The following is an 18,656-nucleotide window of genomic DNA, read 5'->3' as shown; positions in this document are numbered from 1 at the left end:
TACCGCAAAATCCTGCGATATAGCGAAAAATCCACGATAAATAATTATAATATTTTAAAAAATCCTGTGATACAGTGAGGCCGCGATAAGTGAACCGCGATATAGAGAGGGACTACTGTAATTTTAAAACCAGTGTTTGTGGTAATTTGTTGCAGCAACAATAGGATATTAATGATTTTTTAAAATAAATTTTTAAAAGTATACTATATTGATTATGTTGTTACAGTAGTTCCATTATTTTCCCCTTTGCTCCCCTCTGCCCAGTATCCTCCTTCCCTCCAGGAATCCCAACCCTCTTAGTTTATGTCCATGGGTCATGCACATAAGTTCTTTGGCTTCACCCTTTCTTCCCCCTGTCTTTTGTACCAACCAAGTATGCTTCTTAATCCCTGCTCCATTTCCCCATATCTCTCCCTTCCCCCTCCCAGCTGATAACCCTCCAAATGATCCCCATAATTATGATTCTGTTCCTATTCTGGTTTGCTTAGTTGGATTTTGCTTTTATTTTTTAGATTCAGTTGTTGATAGTTGTGAGTTTGTTGTCATTTTAGTGTTTATAGTTTTGATCTTTTTCTTAAGTAAGTCCCATTGACATTTCATATAATAATGGCTTGGTGATGATGAACTCCTTTAGCTTTACCTTGTCTGGAAAGCACTTCATCTGCCCTTCCATTCCAAGTGATAGCTTTGCTGGATAGAGTAGTCCTGGTTGCAGGTTACCTTTCATCACATTGAATACTGCTTGCCAGTCCCTTCCTGCCTGCAAAGTGTACTCTGAGAAATCAGCTGATAGTCCTATAGGCACCCCCCTGTAGGCAACTCTTCGCCTCTCTCTTGCTGCCCCCAGGACTCTGTCTTTATCTTTCACCTTTGGCATCTCAATCATGATGCATCCTGGTGTGGTCCCCTCTGGGTCCAGCTTGTCCTGGACCCTCCGTGCTTCCCAGACCTGTATGTCCATCTCCTTCACAAAATTTGGGAAGTTTTCCTCATTTTTTTCAATTCTTGTTTCCTCATTCCGCACTGGTTAACTGTTTTTTTCTTCCTTATGTTCCAAATCATTGATTTGAACCCCAATTTCCTTCCCTTCACCGTTGGTTTTTGTGTGGATTTTCCTTAATTTCACTTAGCATAGCCTTCACTTCTTCTCTTAGGCATTTGCCATACTCAAGCATATCTGTCAAGCCTGTGAGCATCTTTATCACCAGTGTTTTGAATTCTGCAACTGTTAGATTGTCTATCTCCTCATCTGTTAAATTGGCTGTCTTCTCGTTGCTTAGTTCTCCCACTGGAACTTTGATCCGTACCCCTTTTTGGGCCATACTTCTCTGTCTTCTTATCCTGTGTTTGTTTGCCTCCGCATCCCAGGTAGAGCTGTTGCTCCTGTTACATTGTAAGGGGCGGAGCCTTAGGGATTTGTCAGTACAAGGCGACCTGTTTCACCCCAACCCCCATTGGTCTGCAAAGTCAGAAGCAATGAAGCTTGATTTTCCCTGGTGCTGGGACCGTGAGCTGCTAGGTCCGGTGAGGAGCTGGGAATGCTCCCCAGGTGTCTCTCCTGACTTTAAACCGTGTTACTGTGCTTTCCTCCGGGCCTGCCACTGCTGTCGCCGCCACTGCTGCCACCACACTGCATCCTCTCCGCCCCGGCTCCGCCCCTCCTACCTGTATTTCTTCTTTATATCTTTGCTGGACTTCCATGCAGTTTGATTTTCTGGAACTTCTGGTTGTTTCTAGTTTTGAGATAGTTGTATTCCTTCTTAGTTGTGAAGGGAGACGCAGCGTGTCTGTCTATGCCTCCATCTTTGCAGGAAGTAGGATGCTAATGATTTTAAACTCACAGAAAAGTTATAAAGCTATAGATAGTATTCTTTACTCATATTCATCTATTATTAATATTTTCCTTCATTTGTTTTATCTTTTATTTCCTCTTTTTTTCTTCTGAACTACTTTAGAGTGCATTGTGTGTATTATGGCCCTTTATTCCTAAAAGCTTCAATGTATATTTCCTATGAAATCATTATTTTTCAAAACATAATAGCCATATAATTTTCAACTTTAATAAATTTAACATTGATACTTTTATCTATGTTTTGGCATGTACATCCTAATTTTGTCCATCATAGCATTTTTTCCCTCTGATTCAGGATCCAGCCTAGGATTAGGTATTGTATTTAGTTGTCATGTCTCCTCAGTCTCCTTGGATCTGGGCCATTTCCATTGCCTTTCTTTGTCTTTCTTGATATTGACTTTGTTTTTTTTTAAAATAGAATGCTTCTTTAATAAATAATAAAATTTAAAAGATAGAAGGCTCATTTTGAGCTGTCTGATGTTTCCTCATGAGTAGACTGAGGGTATGCATTTCTGGTTAGAACATTGCATAAGTGATGATATATCTTTCTCAGCATATCTCATCTGGATATGATGCCCTTTATTAGTAATGTTAATTTTTACACCAGTCAGTCAAGGTGTTGATTAATTTCTTCTATGTGTAGTTGCTATTATTTTTCCATACCACCAGAAAGCAATCTGTGGGAAGACATTTTAAGACTATGCAAAGATTCAGCTTCTCAACAAAAATTTCCCCTTAGATTTAGCACCCTTTGATAATTCTTTCCTGAACCAGTCTTTGCTTTGATGGTTGCAAACTTATGATTTTCTAACTTTTATATTTTCATATTTACCAGTTGTAATTCAGCGTTCAACTGTAAGAAACAATGCTCTCTTCTTGTCATCTATCATTGATATAGAATTGTGCATTCCTGTTTTTCAATAGTTTATATATTATTACTCTTCTTAATTATTTTTGTGTTCAAATTTTTCCTGATTTAACCAGTGCAGGGCCCTTTCAAGCTGGCTTCTGTGTTGGTGGCATGCTTTCCTTCCATTCCCCTCCCCCATTATTTTTGTACTTTCTGGCAAAATAAGATGTTCCAGACTTATCTTGTACTTCCCTGACCCAACACTGGAGTTAGCCATTCTTCTAAGCACCCTGGTTCCTGGTAAATGGTATTAGAGACCAAAATGGTGCTGGGTATGCTCAGAATATCTTTACTGCTAGGCTCTTTCCTGTGGACAGAGCTGGAAAAAAATATGTATTATGTGTATATATACATATACATGGGTGTATATGAGTATATATACATATATATACTTACACACATATTTGTGCATATATAGTTGTCCCTCTGTTTCCAGCAGGGGATTGCTTCCATAACCCCTTGCAGATACCAAAATTCAAGGATGCTCAAGTCCCTTATACAAAATGGTATAGAATTTGCATATAACCTGTATGCGTATACAGGCTACTACAGGGTAAGTCTACATATCACTTCATTTGCGTGGAGTCAGCCGAGTGCTTGGCTTGTGACAAATTCAAGTTTTGCTTTTTTGAACTTTCTGAAATTTTTTCTTCCAAATGCTTTTGATCTGCAGTTGGTTAAATCCACGGAGGTGACCCCCACAGATACAGAGGGCTGACTGCATATATTTTAGAAATCAAGAGTTGACAATAATTATTCGATTGCATTCCATCCCACAAGGTTCTTTCTTTTCCTCCTGCATTCCATAATTTTTAAAAAAGACTTTATTTTTAGCAAGAGGAAAAGGGAGGGAGAGAAATGTCAATGTGAGCGAGAAACACTGATGGGTTGCCTCTCATGTGCGCCTCAACTAGGGACCAGACCTGCAACCCAGGCATGTGCCCTGACCGGGAAACCAACCAACAACCTTTTGCTTTGTGGGATGATGCTGAACCAACTGAGCCACACTGGTCACGGTGCTCATTCCATATTTTTATGTTTCTCCTTACACATTCGATCAATCCTATAATACAGTAGTCCCTCTATATATTGTGGTTCACTTATTGCGGCCTCTCTATCGCGGGATTTTAAAAAATATTATATTTAATTATTTATCGCAGATTTTTTGCTATATCGCGGGATTTTGCGGTACTGTATACATATGTTGTTAAAGTTACATAGATTTAAGAGTGTAGAATATGTTTAAGAACATAAGTAGTGTTTATAAAAGTGTGGGAAAGGCTAATAAGGGAGTGGGAAAAGTTAATAAGGCACTGGGAACGATTTATAAGTGTGTGGGAAGGGCTTATAAAGCCTTAAAATATATATAAATACTAAAATAAATGTAAGGTTCCTACTTTGCGGATTTTCACCTATCGCGGGGGGTGGGGGGTGGGGTCTAGAATGTAATACCCGTGATAAGTGAGGGAATACTGTATATCTAAAAAATACCCAACTAAGATATATGGTCAGATATTGTGTTTGTAAGTTACTTCGATTGGTGCTTTCTTATTAAACCCCCTCTAGTGTGGATTTGGTATTCATTTGAAGTGCAAGTTGGTTTTTACTTTGCTTCCAACATTCAGCTTGCCCCCCCTTCCTATCCTTGTTAATTTAATTTTATTTTGAATGTGGAGTGTCAACATGCTTCCAAAAGTCAAAACTATACAAAAGGGCATATTTAGAAGAAGTAGAGCATGTTCCTGAGTCCCTTCTATGCTGTTCTCCTCATCTCGTGTAGGTAACCAACTTCATTGCTTTTCGGTTTATTTGTCTTGTGTTCTTTTTGGTAAAGATAAATAGGTATGTGTACGTTTTCTTATTTTTCCTTCTTTTTTTACTAGGATGGTAGTAAACTATATGCTCTTGTCCACTGTCCTTTTTTCATTTACCATTATGTCCTAAAAAATCACTTTATATCAGTTTACACATCTGTTTATACATGGTTTTCAACCAATCTTCTATACTTGGGCATTTAGATATTTTCCAGTAATGCTCCAGTCACTAACCTTGTCCACATGTATTTTATATTGTTGAAAATATATTATCAGGATAAATTCGCAGAAGTAGAATTGCTCGGTGTATTATACTTTTTGGGCTGCTATATCAGAATACCACAAACTGAGTGGCTTAGACAACAGAGATTTATTTTCTCACAGTTCTGGAGGCTAGAAGACCAAGATCAGTATGCTGGCAGGGTTGGTTTCTGATGAGACCTTTCTTCCTGGTTGGTAGACATCTGCCTTTTTGCTGTGTCATTACAAGGCCTTTTCTCTGTGTGCATGTGCTCCTTTTTTTTTATGAAAGCACCAGTCCTAGGCATGTGCCCTGACCAGGAATCTAACCGGCAACCTTTTGCTCTGTGGGATGACGCCCAACCAGCTGAGCTACACCAATCAGGGCGGATTCCTGATGGTGGTTTGAAAGCCTTTGTCTATAGTCACGTTATAGAAGAATTTACCCATGTTTTCTTTTTGTACTTGTATAGTTTCGTTTTTACATTTTAGTCTTTGACTTGGGGTTTATTCTTGTGTGTGGTGCAAAGAATAGATATAATTGTATTCTTTTTCTAAGTATCTGTCCAATTGCCCCAACATAATTTTATTAAGAAAAACCATATTTGCCTTGGTGATTTGAGATACCAACTTTATCATCTACAGCGATGTTTATGTGTCCATGGTGTTTTTTAACATTATAGGTTTAAGACTTTTGGCAAGTTATCAAAAGGAAAGATAAAATAAGAGATGATTACTCTTTTTCCCCCCCAGTATCAGTATCCAAATATCCAATTTATTTCGGTAGATTTGGTTTTACTGTATTATTATTATTATTATTATTATTTGTTTTTCAGTTAGAGTGTACATTCAGTATTATTTTGTATTAGTTTTGGGTATACAGTATAGTGGTTAGACAATCATATACTTTATAAAGTGATCCCCCCTCCCCAATATTTTAGGTACCCACCTGGCGCCATACGTAGTTATTACAATATTATTGACTGTATTCCCTGTGCTGCACTTTATGTCCCTGTGACGATAACTACCACTCTGTACTTCTAAATCCCTTCACCTTTCTCACCCAGCCCCTCAACCGCACCCTTCCTTCTGGCAGCCTTCAGTCTGTTCTTTGTGTCTCTGAATCTGTTTATATTTTGTTCGTCCTTTATTTTATTTTTTAGAATCCACATATAAGTGAAATCATGTGGTATTTGAAGAAATGAACACTTTGAAATTATTCCATGAATAACTCAGCAGGTTGAAAGGTCGAATTATAGGTAAAAACTTGTTTCAGAATTGCTTGGATGTTCTTAAAAAGAAAAGGCATACATACACATATTTATATTTAACAGCTTTATTGCGATAATAGTTTACATACCAAAAAGTACCCTGCCTGGAAAGCTCAGTTGGTTGGAGCATCATCCTGGTACACCAAGGCTGTGAATTTGATCCCTGGCACACACGCTCTCTCCCCCTTCCTCTCTCTCACTAAAAAAGAAAAAAAAATTAATACATAAAAATTGAAAAAATACACCCATCTTAAGTGTATAATTTAATTGTTTTTAGTAAATTTACAGAGTTGTGCAGCCTTTACCTTTAGCCAATTTCAGAACATCTCCATCAATCCAAAAAGATCCATCCTGCCTGTTTGCAATCCTATCCCAGACTCCAAGCAACCATTTCTTTCAGTCTCTAGAGATTAGCCTTTTTTGTCCCATTTTGCATAAATGAAATCATATAATACATAATTATTTTGCACCTGGCTTTTTTTGCTTAGCTAATGTTTTTGAGGTTTATCTATATTGATACACGTATTAGTAGTTCATGACTGCATTTTGATATAATTCTTGTATATGGTATGAAGTAGGGATCCAACTTCAACCTTTTGCATATGGGTATTCAGTTGTCCCAGCATCATTTGTTGAAGAGACTCTTCTCTCTTGGCACCCTGGTTGAAAATCAGTTGGTTATATATAAATGTGTGGGTTCACTTCTGGACTCTGAATTTTATTCCTACCATTTGTTTTTGTATGGGCTGAGTTTCCTGTTTTTCTCCCTTTGATAACAGGATCATGGAGTTGATAGATCTATTTTCCAGAATCCAAAAAAACTTCACCTAACGATTGGAATGTTGGTACTTTTGAGTGAGCAAGAGATCCAGCAGACATGTGAAATGCTAAAGCAGTGTAAAGAGGACTTCATTGAGTGAGTAATCCACAGGAGCGGGGAAGGGTGGTCACCTGTACTGGCCTAGACAGCTGGGTGACATGGGAACAAGGGTTGTTGACTCACCCATTTGTAACACTTAACGTTGGACCGTTGTCTGAAAGGTTTAAAGTGGAGTTAAAGCATATATTTACAAATGTTCATAGAAAGCCTCTACCTTAAATTATGCTAGTTCAGCAGGCAAATTTTGTTTTTAATAGGACATGCCATTATTTTCTCCAAAAGGAAATTCTCTTTATTATCTATTAAAGAGTATAGGCTACTGTATTAGTTTTCTGTGCTTCTGTAACACATACTACAAGGTTGGTGGCTTAAAACAATATGAATTTATTATGTAGTTCTGTGGGGCAGAAGTCTGATATGGTTTTACTGTGCTAAAATCAAAATGTGGTAGGTTTATGTTCCTTTCTGGAGGCTCTAGGGAAGAATCTATTTCCTTGCCTTTCAGATCCAGCTTCTAGGAGCTACACACATTCCTTAGCTAGTGGTTTCCTCTCTCTGCGTCAACACCTGCAACATTGCCTCTCTCTAATCTTTCTTTGTTCTCACATATCTCTCTCTCTGGCCATAGCAGGGAAAGCTTCTCTGCTTTTAAGGACTCCCATGATTTCATTGAATTCACCCCGATAATCCAGGATAATCTCTCCATCTCAAGCTCGTAACCTAAGTCACATCTGCAGAAGTCTCTTTGCCATACAAGGTAGCGTATTTACAGATTCCAAAAAGTGGGATGTGGGCATCTTTGGAGAGCCATTACTCTGCTTACCATGGTAACGGAACACTATAACATGCTTCCCTAGGAAATTCTTCAATTGTATTTCAGAAATGCAGACTTTCATTTTCTTTTTTTCTAATACAGGTAATTTTGTGTGCATTATTGTGAGGATACCAAAAAACTAACCAACCAAATGTTTTGGCTCAGAGAAAACATTGCTGTTCTAGCGGCAGAGTTGTTACTCTTTTTTACTGTAAAATTTTAATTTACACATATATCTGACCTAACATTTATTTCAAAGAAGCATCTCTTCCCCCTTCTTACTTTACTCCATTTGCTTAGGATTGATGAAGAATAAGAGAAATTTGAAAACTGATTCACTTGAATAGTTTTTTTTTTTTTGATCTATTATAATATTCAGGTCCTATACTATTGTATCATTCATTGTCTAATAGAAATGGGTTATCTGGTTCATTGGGTAAAACAAAGTAAAAGGATTAGAAATTTTTCTCTAGTTGTATATAAAACTGTGTAATACAGTGACTTATTTGTGGGCCACCTCTTTTCCATTAATTGTTTTGAAGACAAAATATTTTTCTTGAGCAAAATCATAGGTCGATTGGGTTTGTAGTCTGCTTATTCTTTCTGAATCTCAAACAGCAAAGAATACTTCTTTGTCTAATTAGCTCGGTAATGAAAATAACTGTTTTCTCTTGATCTTACTTGAAACTCAAAATAACTTGGTGTTTGTAGTTAGAACTTTACAATTTTCCTTACATAAAAGAAAACTTTATGCTTTACCTGACAAAGCAGAGAAATTTTACCTGGTTTGAGAATGAGTTCTGATACTTGAAATTATACCCACGTCACTTTTTACTAAATGAAATTGAAAAGTAGCTGCATTTTCTTGGCTGCCATTGGGATGATCCTGCTAAAATCTTTTTAGGGTAGATAAAATATTTGTTCACGGAAATATATTTTTTTACCTTATGAAAAATCACCATGTGAGGACACAGTAAGAATGTAGCCATCTGCAGTCCAGAGAGTTCTCACCAGAAATCAAATCAGCAGAACCTTTATCTTGACTTCTCAGCCTCCAGATCTGTGAGAATAAATGTTTGTTGTTTCAGCCTCCAAGTATATGGTATTTTGATGACCAACCAAGCAGATTAAGATGCTGCAGCAGCAGTGTTTTCCTCACTGAACCAATTTTTGCTTTTTGCCTATTGTTCATGACTGTGTAGCCTTGAATCTGATTTTCTCAGAATCCTGAAGACTCCATAAGAATCTCATTAAATAAACTTTTATAAAATAAACTTTCTTCCTAAATTAAAAAAAATAAAAGAATCAGGTCACAGGTTTTTAATCACTGAGGGTTTATCCTGAGCTATGTAAGGATTTAGCTGAGTTCCTCTCTTTTATGTGTCTTGGTGCCTTTTGTGACTAAATGCCAGTCTGAGTCCTTTAATTTAAGCATGTTGGGGTTGGTGTGCATAGGTAATGAAGAGCAGGCTTAAATAGTTCCTAAGAATTTTTGGCATGACAGGATGAAAACAGTAATTGTAGTTTTTCAAGTTCAGCAAAGCTTTTGAAATAGGACAAAGGTACCCTGCCAAAAATCTGCAATGCAGGCAAAAAATCTATTGAATATGCTCTTTTCAAGAAGCTAGAGAGATTTGAAACCAGCAAGTAAAACAAACCTCTCCAACCCTCTTCTCCCATATTCCCCTTTGCCATACACACTTGTTTAAAAAGTATGCAATACAAAATTAATTTATTTCTGAGGAGAATAAGAATCAGAATTGGTTTGATTGATTAGAAATGCTTTGTTCCCTTAAAAGGAGGAAATATCTCCTAAAAAAAGATACTTACATTATAGCTCTGGTGAGTAAAATGCATCATTTAACATTTTTTTCTTTATTCTTGCCCTTTGATGTTAGCCTTTATACTTGATATACTTCAATAAACAATGGTATTTCTAACCTGAACTTTTTATGGTATAAATATCTTAAATTAAAATATAAAAAATGAAAACAGTGAAAATTAACAGACCAGTGTATAATGTGCTATAGTTTAATTTGATGGCTTTTAAAATTAAAGTATGAAATAACTGTGGAATTTAATTTAAAATGTGGAATAAATGTGGGATTTAATTTAAACTGTGTTGCTTTATAGGTATTTTAAAGAAATGTATGATTGAATATTAGTTTTAAATTGGGAGGTGGTTTTTGAGGTTAAGGATGTTGCCTGATGAGATATAGAACTTTGATATCAATTCTTAGGCTAAAGACTAGTGTAGCTATATAGAATTATTTACAGTGAATTTTTCATAGTGTTCCGTAAATGCTGAAGCTCTGAATGTGCCCCTTGTGACCTTTCTTTGTGAGATGTAGAGCACAAGCAGTGCAGTGGCTGAGTATATTGTCCAACAAATAGGCAGCACTTCTGTAGCTCCAATATCACTCCCCTTATACCTAAGTGTTCCCAGCAGGCCTGAGGTTAAACCAAATATGTTAAAAAGGGACAAGAGGGAGGAGAGAAGAGGAGGAATGTTAGTTCCTAATTATTGCCTCAGGTGTCACTGAGTTGAAAAATATACTCACTGGTGTTCCAGGTGTAATAGTTTGGTCACCAAGACAGAGCATTTATCAGGCAAACCATTGGATTTCTCTCCTGCTCTTTCATCTCCCTCTTGATAGATTGAAAAAGTTTCTGTTTCTCACAAGGCAGGCTATCGATCATGTTTCATTACTTTTCTTCCTTCCTTCCTCTTTCCTTCCTTCCTTCCTTCCTTCCTTCCTTCCTTCCTTCCTTCCTTTGTCTCTCTCTCTCTCTCTCTCTCTCTCTCTCTCTCTCTCTCTCTCTCTCTCTCTCTCTGTCTCTCTCTTTCTTTCTTTTCTTTCCTTTTTTGGTTCTTGGTACCCCATCTAATTCCAAGGATTTGAAGTAGTTCATAGTGAGAATGTATATACAAAAGATAAGTTAAAGTTAGAGAGCTCAGAAACCATAAAGGTGGAATGGTGAAAAATTGTACCTGAAAACCAAGGTAAGATAATTATACTTGAGCATTAAAATTTAGTACTGTTTTTGAGCACCATTATACGTGAACTAAATTCCAGAAAGAAACACAGCAATATTTATAATTCCTACCTGATAAAAAGGAACATAACTTTTTAGGAGAGAATCTTTTTCTGGTTCTTAATTCAGGAAAAACTGATTGTGTAAATCTTAACATAAAAAACCAGAATGATGGACTTTCAGCTAAGATGGAGGCCTAAACAGACACACTGTGTCTCCCTCCACAACTAAGAAGGAATACAACTTCCTCAAAACTAGAGACAACCAGAAGTTCCAGAAAATCAAACTGCATGGAAGTCCAACAAACAAAGATATAAAGAAGAAATACTCATCCAGACAGGTAGGAGAGGTGGAGCTGGGGCGGAAAGAACACAGTGTGGTGGTGGCGACAGTGGCAGGTGGGCAGAAAGTGCAGTCAAACATTTAAAAAAGTTGAGAAGGACACCTGGGGAGCACTCCCAGCACCAGACCAGACCGAACACTTCACAGTTCCAGCACTGCGGACAATAAAGCCTCATTGCTTCTAACTATGCAAACCAGTGGGGGTTGGGGTGGAGGCAGAAACTTCTGGTCTCTCAGCAGAGTCCACTTGTTTAAAGGGCCCCTACAGCCCTAGAATGTCCACAGAACAATGGCAGGACAATTGCTAGAGAGGTGCCAGTCCCATACGGAAATGGCCTGGAAAAGGGCGAGTGCTGAGCAAGCAGCATTGTTCCCTCTCAGATGCCTCCCCCCCACACAGCGCCACAACATGGTGAAACGGATCACCCTGTACTGATGAATACCTAAGGCTCTGCCCCTTACAATGTTACAGGTGTGACAGCTCTACATAAGACACAGAGGCAATCAAACATAGAAGCCTGTCAAGATGAGGAGACAGAGAAGTATGGCCTAAAAGAGGGAATGGATCAAGGTTCCAGTGGGAGAGCTAAGCGATGAGGAGATAGCCAACCTAACAGATGCAGAGTTCAAGACACTGGTGATAAAGATGCTCACAGACTTGACAGATATCCTTAAGTATGACAAACGCATAAAGGAAGAAGTGAAGCCTATGCTAAATGAAATGAAGGAAAATCCACATAAAACCAATGGTGAAGAGAAGGAAACCAGGGTTCAAATCACTGATTTGGAATATAAGGAAGAAAAAAACAGTTAACTAGTACAAAATGAGGAAACAAGAATTGAAAAAAACGAGGAGAGGCTCAGGAACCTCTGGGACAACGTTAAACGTGCCAACATCCGAATCATAGGGGTGCCAAAAAGAGAAGAGGAAGAGGAAGAAATTGAAAACTTATTTGAGAAAATAATGAAAGAAAACTTCCCTAATTTGGTTAAGGAAATAGACATACAAGTCCAGGAATCACAGAGTAGCAAACAAGATGGACCCAGAAAGGACCATATCAAGACACATCATAATTACTATGCTAAAAGTTAAAGATAAAGAAAGAACCTTAAAAGCAGCATGAGAAAAACAGAGTTACCAACAAAGGAGTTCCCATGAAACTGTCAGCTGATTTCTCAAAAGAAACTTTGCTGGCAAGAAGGGACTGGCAAGAAGTATTCAAATTGATGAAAAGCAAGGAACTACAGCCAAGATTACTCTATCCGGCAAAGCTATCATTTAGAATGGAAGGGCAGATAAAGTGCTTCCAAACAAGGTAAAGCTAAAGGAGTTCATCACCAAGCCATTATTATATGAAATCTTAAAGGGACTTATTTAAGAAAAATAAGATCAACACTATGAACATTAAAATGAGAACAAATTCACAACTGTGAACAACTGAATCTAAAAAATAAAAACAAAAACAAACTAAGCAAACAACCAGAACAGGAACAGAATCATAGGTGTGGGACTCATTTGGAGGGTTATCAGGTGGGAGGGGGAAGGTGAAGAAATGGGGAAGTGCTGCAGGAATTAAGAAGTATCATTGGTTGGTACAAAATAGACAGGGGGAAGTTAAGAATAATATAGGAAAGGGTGAAGCCAAAGAACTTATATGCATGACCCATGGACATGAACTAAGGGGGATGGAATTGCTGGAGGGAAGGTGGGTATTGGGCAGAGGGGAGTAAAATATACTTAAAAAAAAAAACCAGAATGATGATAAAGCAGTGTCTTCAATAGTTTCGCAGAAGATACAAAAACATTGTTCACATTGTTTTTTCTTACATTAACCTCTAGAAATTGAGGATATAACATTAAATATTAACCCAGTAAAAACATTTTAGTGGGGAAATAAACTAATGGTTTGGTGCTTTTTGGTGATCTAACTGTGCAATATTAAAGCTGAAAAATGTAGAGGAATGTATGGTTCATATTAAGCTATTAAAAAATATATTTTCTTGACTGCACTTTGATAGGATTGAATGGCAGTCTTCCATATTGAATTCTTTGGTTATTACTTGGAATATATTTTTGATTGAAGCTAAAGGCCTCAGGTAATAGTTCAGAGCTTGGCTTGTGTTTTTGGAATATCCACTTATTGAAGGTAGTTACAAAATACTGTTGATCAAGGCTGTAATTTTTCTTTTTTTTAAAATGTCTGTCTAAGGTAGTTCAGTTATTTAGTTTCTTACTGAGAAAAATTCTAGTCTGTGCAATCATATGGCTTTGAAGTTTTAAGGGAATCTTTACCCTTAGGATTCCTAACCTATAAAGATTCTCTTATGGCTTTAGTTCAATATCAAAAGAACTTTTTCATTTTGCCTTTTTGGAATTGTCTTTTGGTGGATCCTAGCATCCTTCTGTCTTTGAGCCAGTTCCACATTTTATTCAATAACAATATAACATATGTCCACATTCTTCTCAAAATTGTTCAGAACAGCTCCTCCCTTTATAGTAGAACATCCAATCAGTATTTACCAGAGATTTATGGAGTACCAGTTTTATATAAGGCATTGTGCCAGATGCTGGGGATTCAGGAGTGGACAAGAGGGATAGAGTCCCTGGCTTGGAGTCATGGGGCTTGGAGAGGCTGTGTGTGGTGAGCTGATTTTTAGCTGGGTTTCAGTCTGGCACAGCAAAACCTTTTCTGGCTGAAGTATAAGTCTGTGGGGTCTGTGAAGAAACCAGGATAGTGGACTTTACTTAACATGAAAGTATTACATGTTAGTTTTAGAAAAACCACAATTTCAGATAAACAGAATTATCACTTGTAATCTTACCACCTAAAGATAATTACCATGAACACTTTGGAGTATACACTCCCATAGTTTTTTAATATGCAAATATGTACTTTTTCTTTGAGGTTATAAGCTACTTAGAGTAAAATGCACAGACATTAAGTGTAGTTGACAAGTTAAGACAAATGTATATACCCATGTAACCACACCCAAATCAAGATGTAGAATATTGATTGTCATCACCTTAGGAAGTATTTTTTAAAAATAATTAATTGATTTGTTTGTTTATTTATTTTTAGAAAGAGGGGAAAGGAGAAAGAGAGGGAGAGAAACATCACTGGGGACCTGATGTGCAACCTAGTCATGTGCCCTGACTGGGAATTGAACCAGCGACATTTGGCTTGCAGGCCAACACTCAATCCACTGAGCCACAGCAGCCAGGGCTTAGGAAGTTTTTTTATGTTTATCCTTGTCCAATAAATTCACTCATTTGAGAAGTGACTACCAGTCTGATTTCTTTCTGATTACCATAGATTAATATTGCTGTTACCTAATGTCATATAGATAAAATCATTTGGCATATATACTTTTCGTGTTGGCTTCTTTTTCAAATTTTAAAAAATTACAGCCTGTTCTGTATCTGAAATATGTCATTGGTGTTTTATTTTTTATTTTTATTTATTTAAATATTTTATTTTTCTATTACAGTTGTCCTACTTTTCCCCCCATTGCTTCCCCCCACCCTGCCCACCCCTTCTCCCATAGCCAATCCCCATGCTGTTGTCCGTGTCCACGGGTCATTTATACTAGTTCCTTGATTAGACGCTTCTCCTTCTTACCTTCCCTTTCTCCCTCCCCCACCCCCCTTGGTATTTTATTTTAATATTTCAAAAATGTATGCGGAACCATAAACTACCCTGAATAGCCTCAACAATTTATAGAAAGAAGAAAAAAGTAGGAGGGATCACTATACCTGATACCAAACTATATTACAAGGCCACGGTAATCAAAACAATCTGGTACTGACATAAGAATAGACACATAGGCCATTGGAACAGAATAAGAGCCCAGGAATATACCCAAGTCTCTCTGATCAATTAATATTTGATTAAGGGGGCAGAAGCATAAAATGGAGCAAAAATAGCCTCTTCAATAAATGGTATTGGGAGATCTAGACAGGTACATGCCAAAAAAAAGAAAAAGGAACCAGACTACCAACTAATACCATATGCCAAGATAAACTCAAGATGGATAAAAGACTTAAATATTTTAAGTTGTGACACCATAAAAGTCCTAGAGGAAAACATAGGCAGTAAAATTTCAGTTATCCCACACAGCAATATTTTTGCCGATGCATCTCATAAGGCAAGGGATATAAAGGAAAGAATAAACAAATGGGACTACATCAAATTAAAAAGCTTCTGCATTGCTAAATAAAACAGCAGCAAAATGAAAAGGGAACGAACCGTATGGGAAAACATATTTGCCAATGATACCTTGGACAAGCGTTTGATCTCCAAAATATATAAAGAACTCATATGACTCAACATCAGGAAGAGAAACAGTCTAATTAAAAAATGAGCAAAGGACCCGAAGAGACATTGCTCCAAGGAGGACACACAGAGGGTCCATAGGTCTATGAAAGAATGCTCAACATCAGTAGCCATCATATCCCACAAAGCACCCTGCTCCTGTCTCTTTTGTAATGTCTTTTTATCCTTCCAGAGATTTTATGTATGTACAAGCAAATATATGTGTGTATGTATTCTTTGTTATCCCCATCTTTTACGTAAATAGTATAGCATGCACATTGTTGTGTACTTTCTTTTAAACTTAGAAAGGTAATCATTACTTATCAGTACATGAAAAGCTTTTGTAGTCATGAGTGGCTTATTTACTGCTCATAGTATTTTGATTTATTTAATCAATCCTATGTTATTGGACATTTAGTCTGTTGCAATCTTTTGCTACTCTAAACAATTCATCAGTCAAAACCCTACTGCATCATATCTTTTTTTGTGTGTGAGATAAGCTTGGCCAGTGAATTTGGGAGTGGTGCCTGATCCATTGTTTATAGAGCTCTCTTTTAGAGGGATCTCTTTGTATTTTCTCCAGCCTTTTGCCTAAGTTTTAGCAGCCATTGGTGATCTGGCTTAGATTCATTATTTTACTGGGAATTGCAAAATGGTGATGTGATATTCTTTTTATTTATTTTTTAATGTATATTGTATTGATTATGCTGTTACAGTTTTCCTAATTTTTCTTCCCTTTGCTCCCCTGTGCCCAGTACCTTCCTTCCCTCCAGCAATCCCACCCCTCTTAGTTCATGTCAGCGGGTCATGCATGTAAGATCTTTGGCTTCACCCTTTCCTGTGCTAATCTTAACACCCCCCTGTCTATTTGTTCCAACCAATTATGCTTCTTAGTCCCTGCACCATTTTCCCATTTCTTCCCCTTCTCCCTCCCAGTTGATAACCCTCCAAAGGATCCCTATACCTATGATTCTGTTCCTATTCTGGTTTGTTTAGTTTTTGTTTTTATTTTTTAGATTCTGTTGTTGATAGTTGTGAGTTTGTTGTCATTTTAACATTCATGGTTTTTTGATAGACTTCTTTTTCTTAAATAAATCCCTTTGACATTTCATACAATAATGGCTTGGTGATGATGAACTTCTTTAACTTTACCTTGTCTGGGAAGCACTTTATCTGCCCTTCCATTCTAAATGATAGCTTTGCCGGATAGAGTAATCTTGGCTGTAGGTCCTTGCTTTTCATCATTTTGAATACTTCTTGCCTGTCCCTTCTTGCCTGCAAAGATTCTTTTGAGAAATCAGCTGATGGCCTTATGGGAACTCCTTTGTAGGTAATTTTATGCTTTTTTCTTGCTGCCTTTAAGATTCTCTCTTTATCTTTCACCTTAGGCATTTTAATGATGATGTGCCTTGGTGTGGTCCTCTTTGTGTCTAGCTTGTTTGGGACTCCCTATGTTTCCTGGACTTGTATGTCTATTTCCTTCACCAAATTAGGGAAGTTTTCCTTCATTATTTTTTCACATAAGTTTTTAATTTCTGCTCTTACTCTTTTCCTTCTGGCACCCCTATGATTCAGATGTTGGTATGTTTAAAGTTGTCCCAGAAGTTCCTAAGCTTCCCCTCATTTCCTTTTTTTTTTTTCTTTTTTAAGATTTTATTTATTTTCAGAGAGAGGGGAAGGGAGGGAGAAAGAGAGGGAGAGAAACGTCACTTGGTTGCTTCTCACATGCCCCCAACCAGGGACCAAGCCCTCAACCTAGGCATGTTCCCTGATTGGGAATTGAACCAGTTACCTTTCAGTTCCCAGGTCGGCACTCAGTCCACTAAACTACACCAGCCAGGGCTCTCCTCGTTTTTTTTCAATTCTTGTTTTTTTATTCTGTACTGGTTGACTGTTTATTTCTTCCTTATGTTCCAAATCGTTGATTTGAACCCCGGCTTCCTTCCTTTCATCACTGGTTTCGTACTAGTATCAATTCGGAAATACTAGGGTTTCTATTTTGTGTATACTAAGCATATACTAATTTTGCAATTAGAAGGATAGTTAGATAATATTATTAGTAAAAAACCTCAACAACTTCATTTTTGTCAAGTTTGACTATTCATATTAACCATGATTCAAAATATATTATAACAGCCCCATTTGCTTAAATAATTTTGAAAATCTAATGGTTTTTCCTTTGCAGCAACATTACTGGGGGCAAACCCCTGGAAGTAGAGATGGAAGGGATAGAATACATGAATGATGATCCTGGCATGGTGGATGTTCTTTATGCCAAAGTTCATATGAAAGATGGCTCCAACAGGTATGTTTCTGGAATATTTCTTTGTTTCAGTTAAAAGCTGCCTAAAAGTATCCCTGGGAATTTAACTAGTTTTGATTCCTTTTCTTTGAGATCTTATTAGTGCAAAGAGTGTGTCAATTCTTTTTTTTTAATTTTTTTATTTTTTAATAGTAAGGTGATATCCTGAAAGAGGAATTTGTTGTAGGAAAAAGTATTTTAGTCTGATGATTATTATGTTACTTGGATAGTGGATATTGATAGTAGCAATCTAGTTTTTGGAACTCAATGTTTCCTTCATGTTTTCCAGGATAATAGGAGGCAGGAAGGATGGCATTTTAGGATGTTATTTGCAAAAGTGAAATAAATCATGCAGATCTAGTGACTTCCAGGACAAAATGGTGAAAACTGTATCAACTTAATAAGATTATTAGGATTGAATTAATCTATATAAATGCTTTAGAACAGTGCTTGGCACTTAGTAACTCATCAAAACACATATCAGAAAAAATGTTTACTATTGTTTATTACCACACCTAGATTCATTTTAGGGGTTCTCAGTCTGCAACCCAGGCTATTTCTGAGGCTATACTAGGCATTGAGAATGATTTCCAATTTTAATGTCATTTTCAAGACCTTTGGTGAGCAGAGGAACCCAACGTGAATTACAAGTTTGTTTTTGTGTGATATTTCTATTAGGGAAGGATAGAACAGAGCTCACCCTGAACTTGAAACTGTTTAGAGAAAATCCATGTCTCCAGTCAGGGCCCCAAATTGATTTGCTTTCTTAGAGGATTGTTTATAACATTTCTCATCACATTTTGAATTGATTATCTCAATTATCTCATGTCTCAGTTCAACTGGAAGTGAATTTTGAGGGGAAAGGAGGAAAAATGGTATAGA

General features: G+C 37.1%; 1 protein-coding gene across 8 annotated transcripts in view; it reads left to right on the top strand.

Moving 5' to 3' along the window:
* The window catches only part of ASCC1 (activating signal cointegrator 1 complex subunit 1), a 115,111-nt gene that overhangs the window by 39,090 nt on the left and 57,365 nt on the right, over positions 1 to 18,656 (top strand). For 7 of the 8 annotated variants that reach the window (XR_016511228.1, XM_090278179.1, XM_090278176.1 and 4 more), the window contains exons 6-7: positions 6,867 to 7,003; positions 17,658 to 17,777. Coding sequence is in view for 7 of the 8 variants with exons in the window: in XM_090278179.1 (XP_090134305.1) it covers positions 6,867 to 7,003; positions 17,658 to 17,777 (257 nt within the window). In the remaining variant the exon portion in view is untranslated. The remainder of the gene's footprint in view (positions 1 to 6,866; positions 7,004 to 17,657; positions 17,778 to 18,656) is intronic. The other variant, XM_090278175.1, reaches the window with a different exon arrangement.

The sequence above is a fragment of the Furipterus horrens genome, unplaced genomic scaffold, assembly GCF_987537825.1.
Source record: "Furipterus horrens unplaced genomic scaffold, mFurHor1.1.pri manual_scaffold_5, whole genome shotgun sequence".
Classification (NCBI taxonomy): domain Eukaryota; kingdom Metazoa; phylum Chordata; class Mammalia; order Chiroptera; family Furipteridae; genus Furipterus; species Furipterus horrens.
The sequence above is the reverse complement of the archived record's forward strand: the minus strand, read 5'-3'. Positions and strand labels throughout refer to the sequence as shown.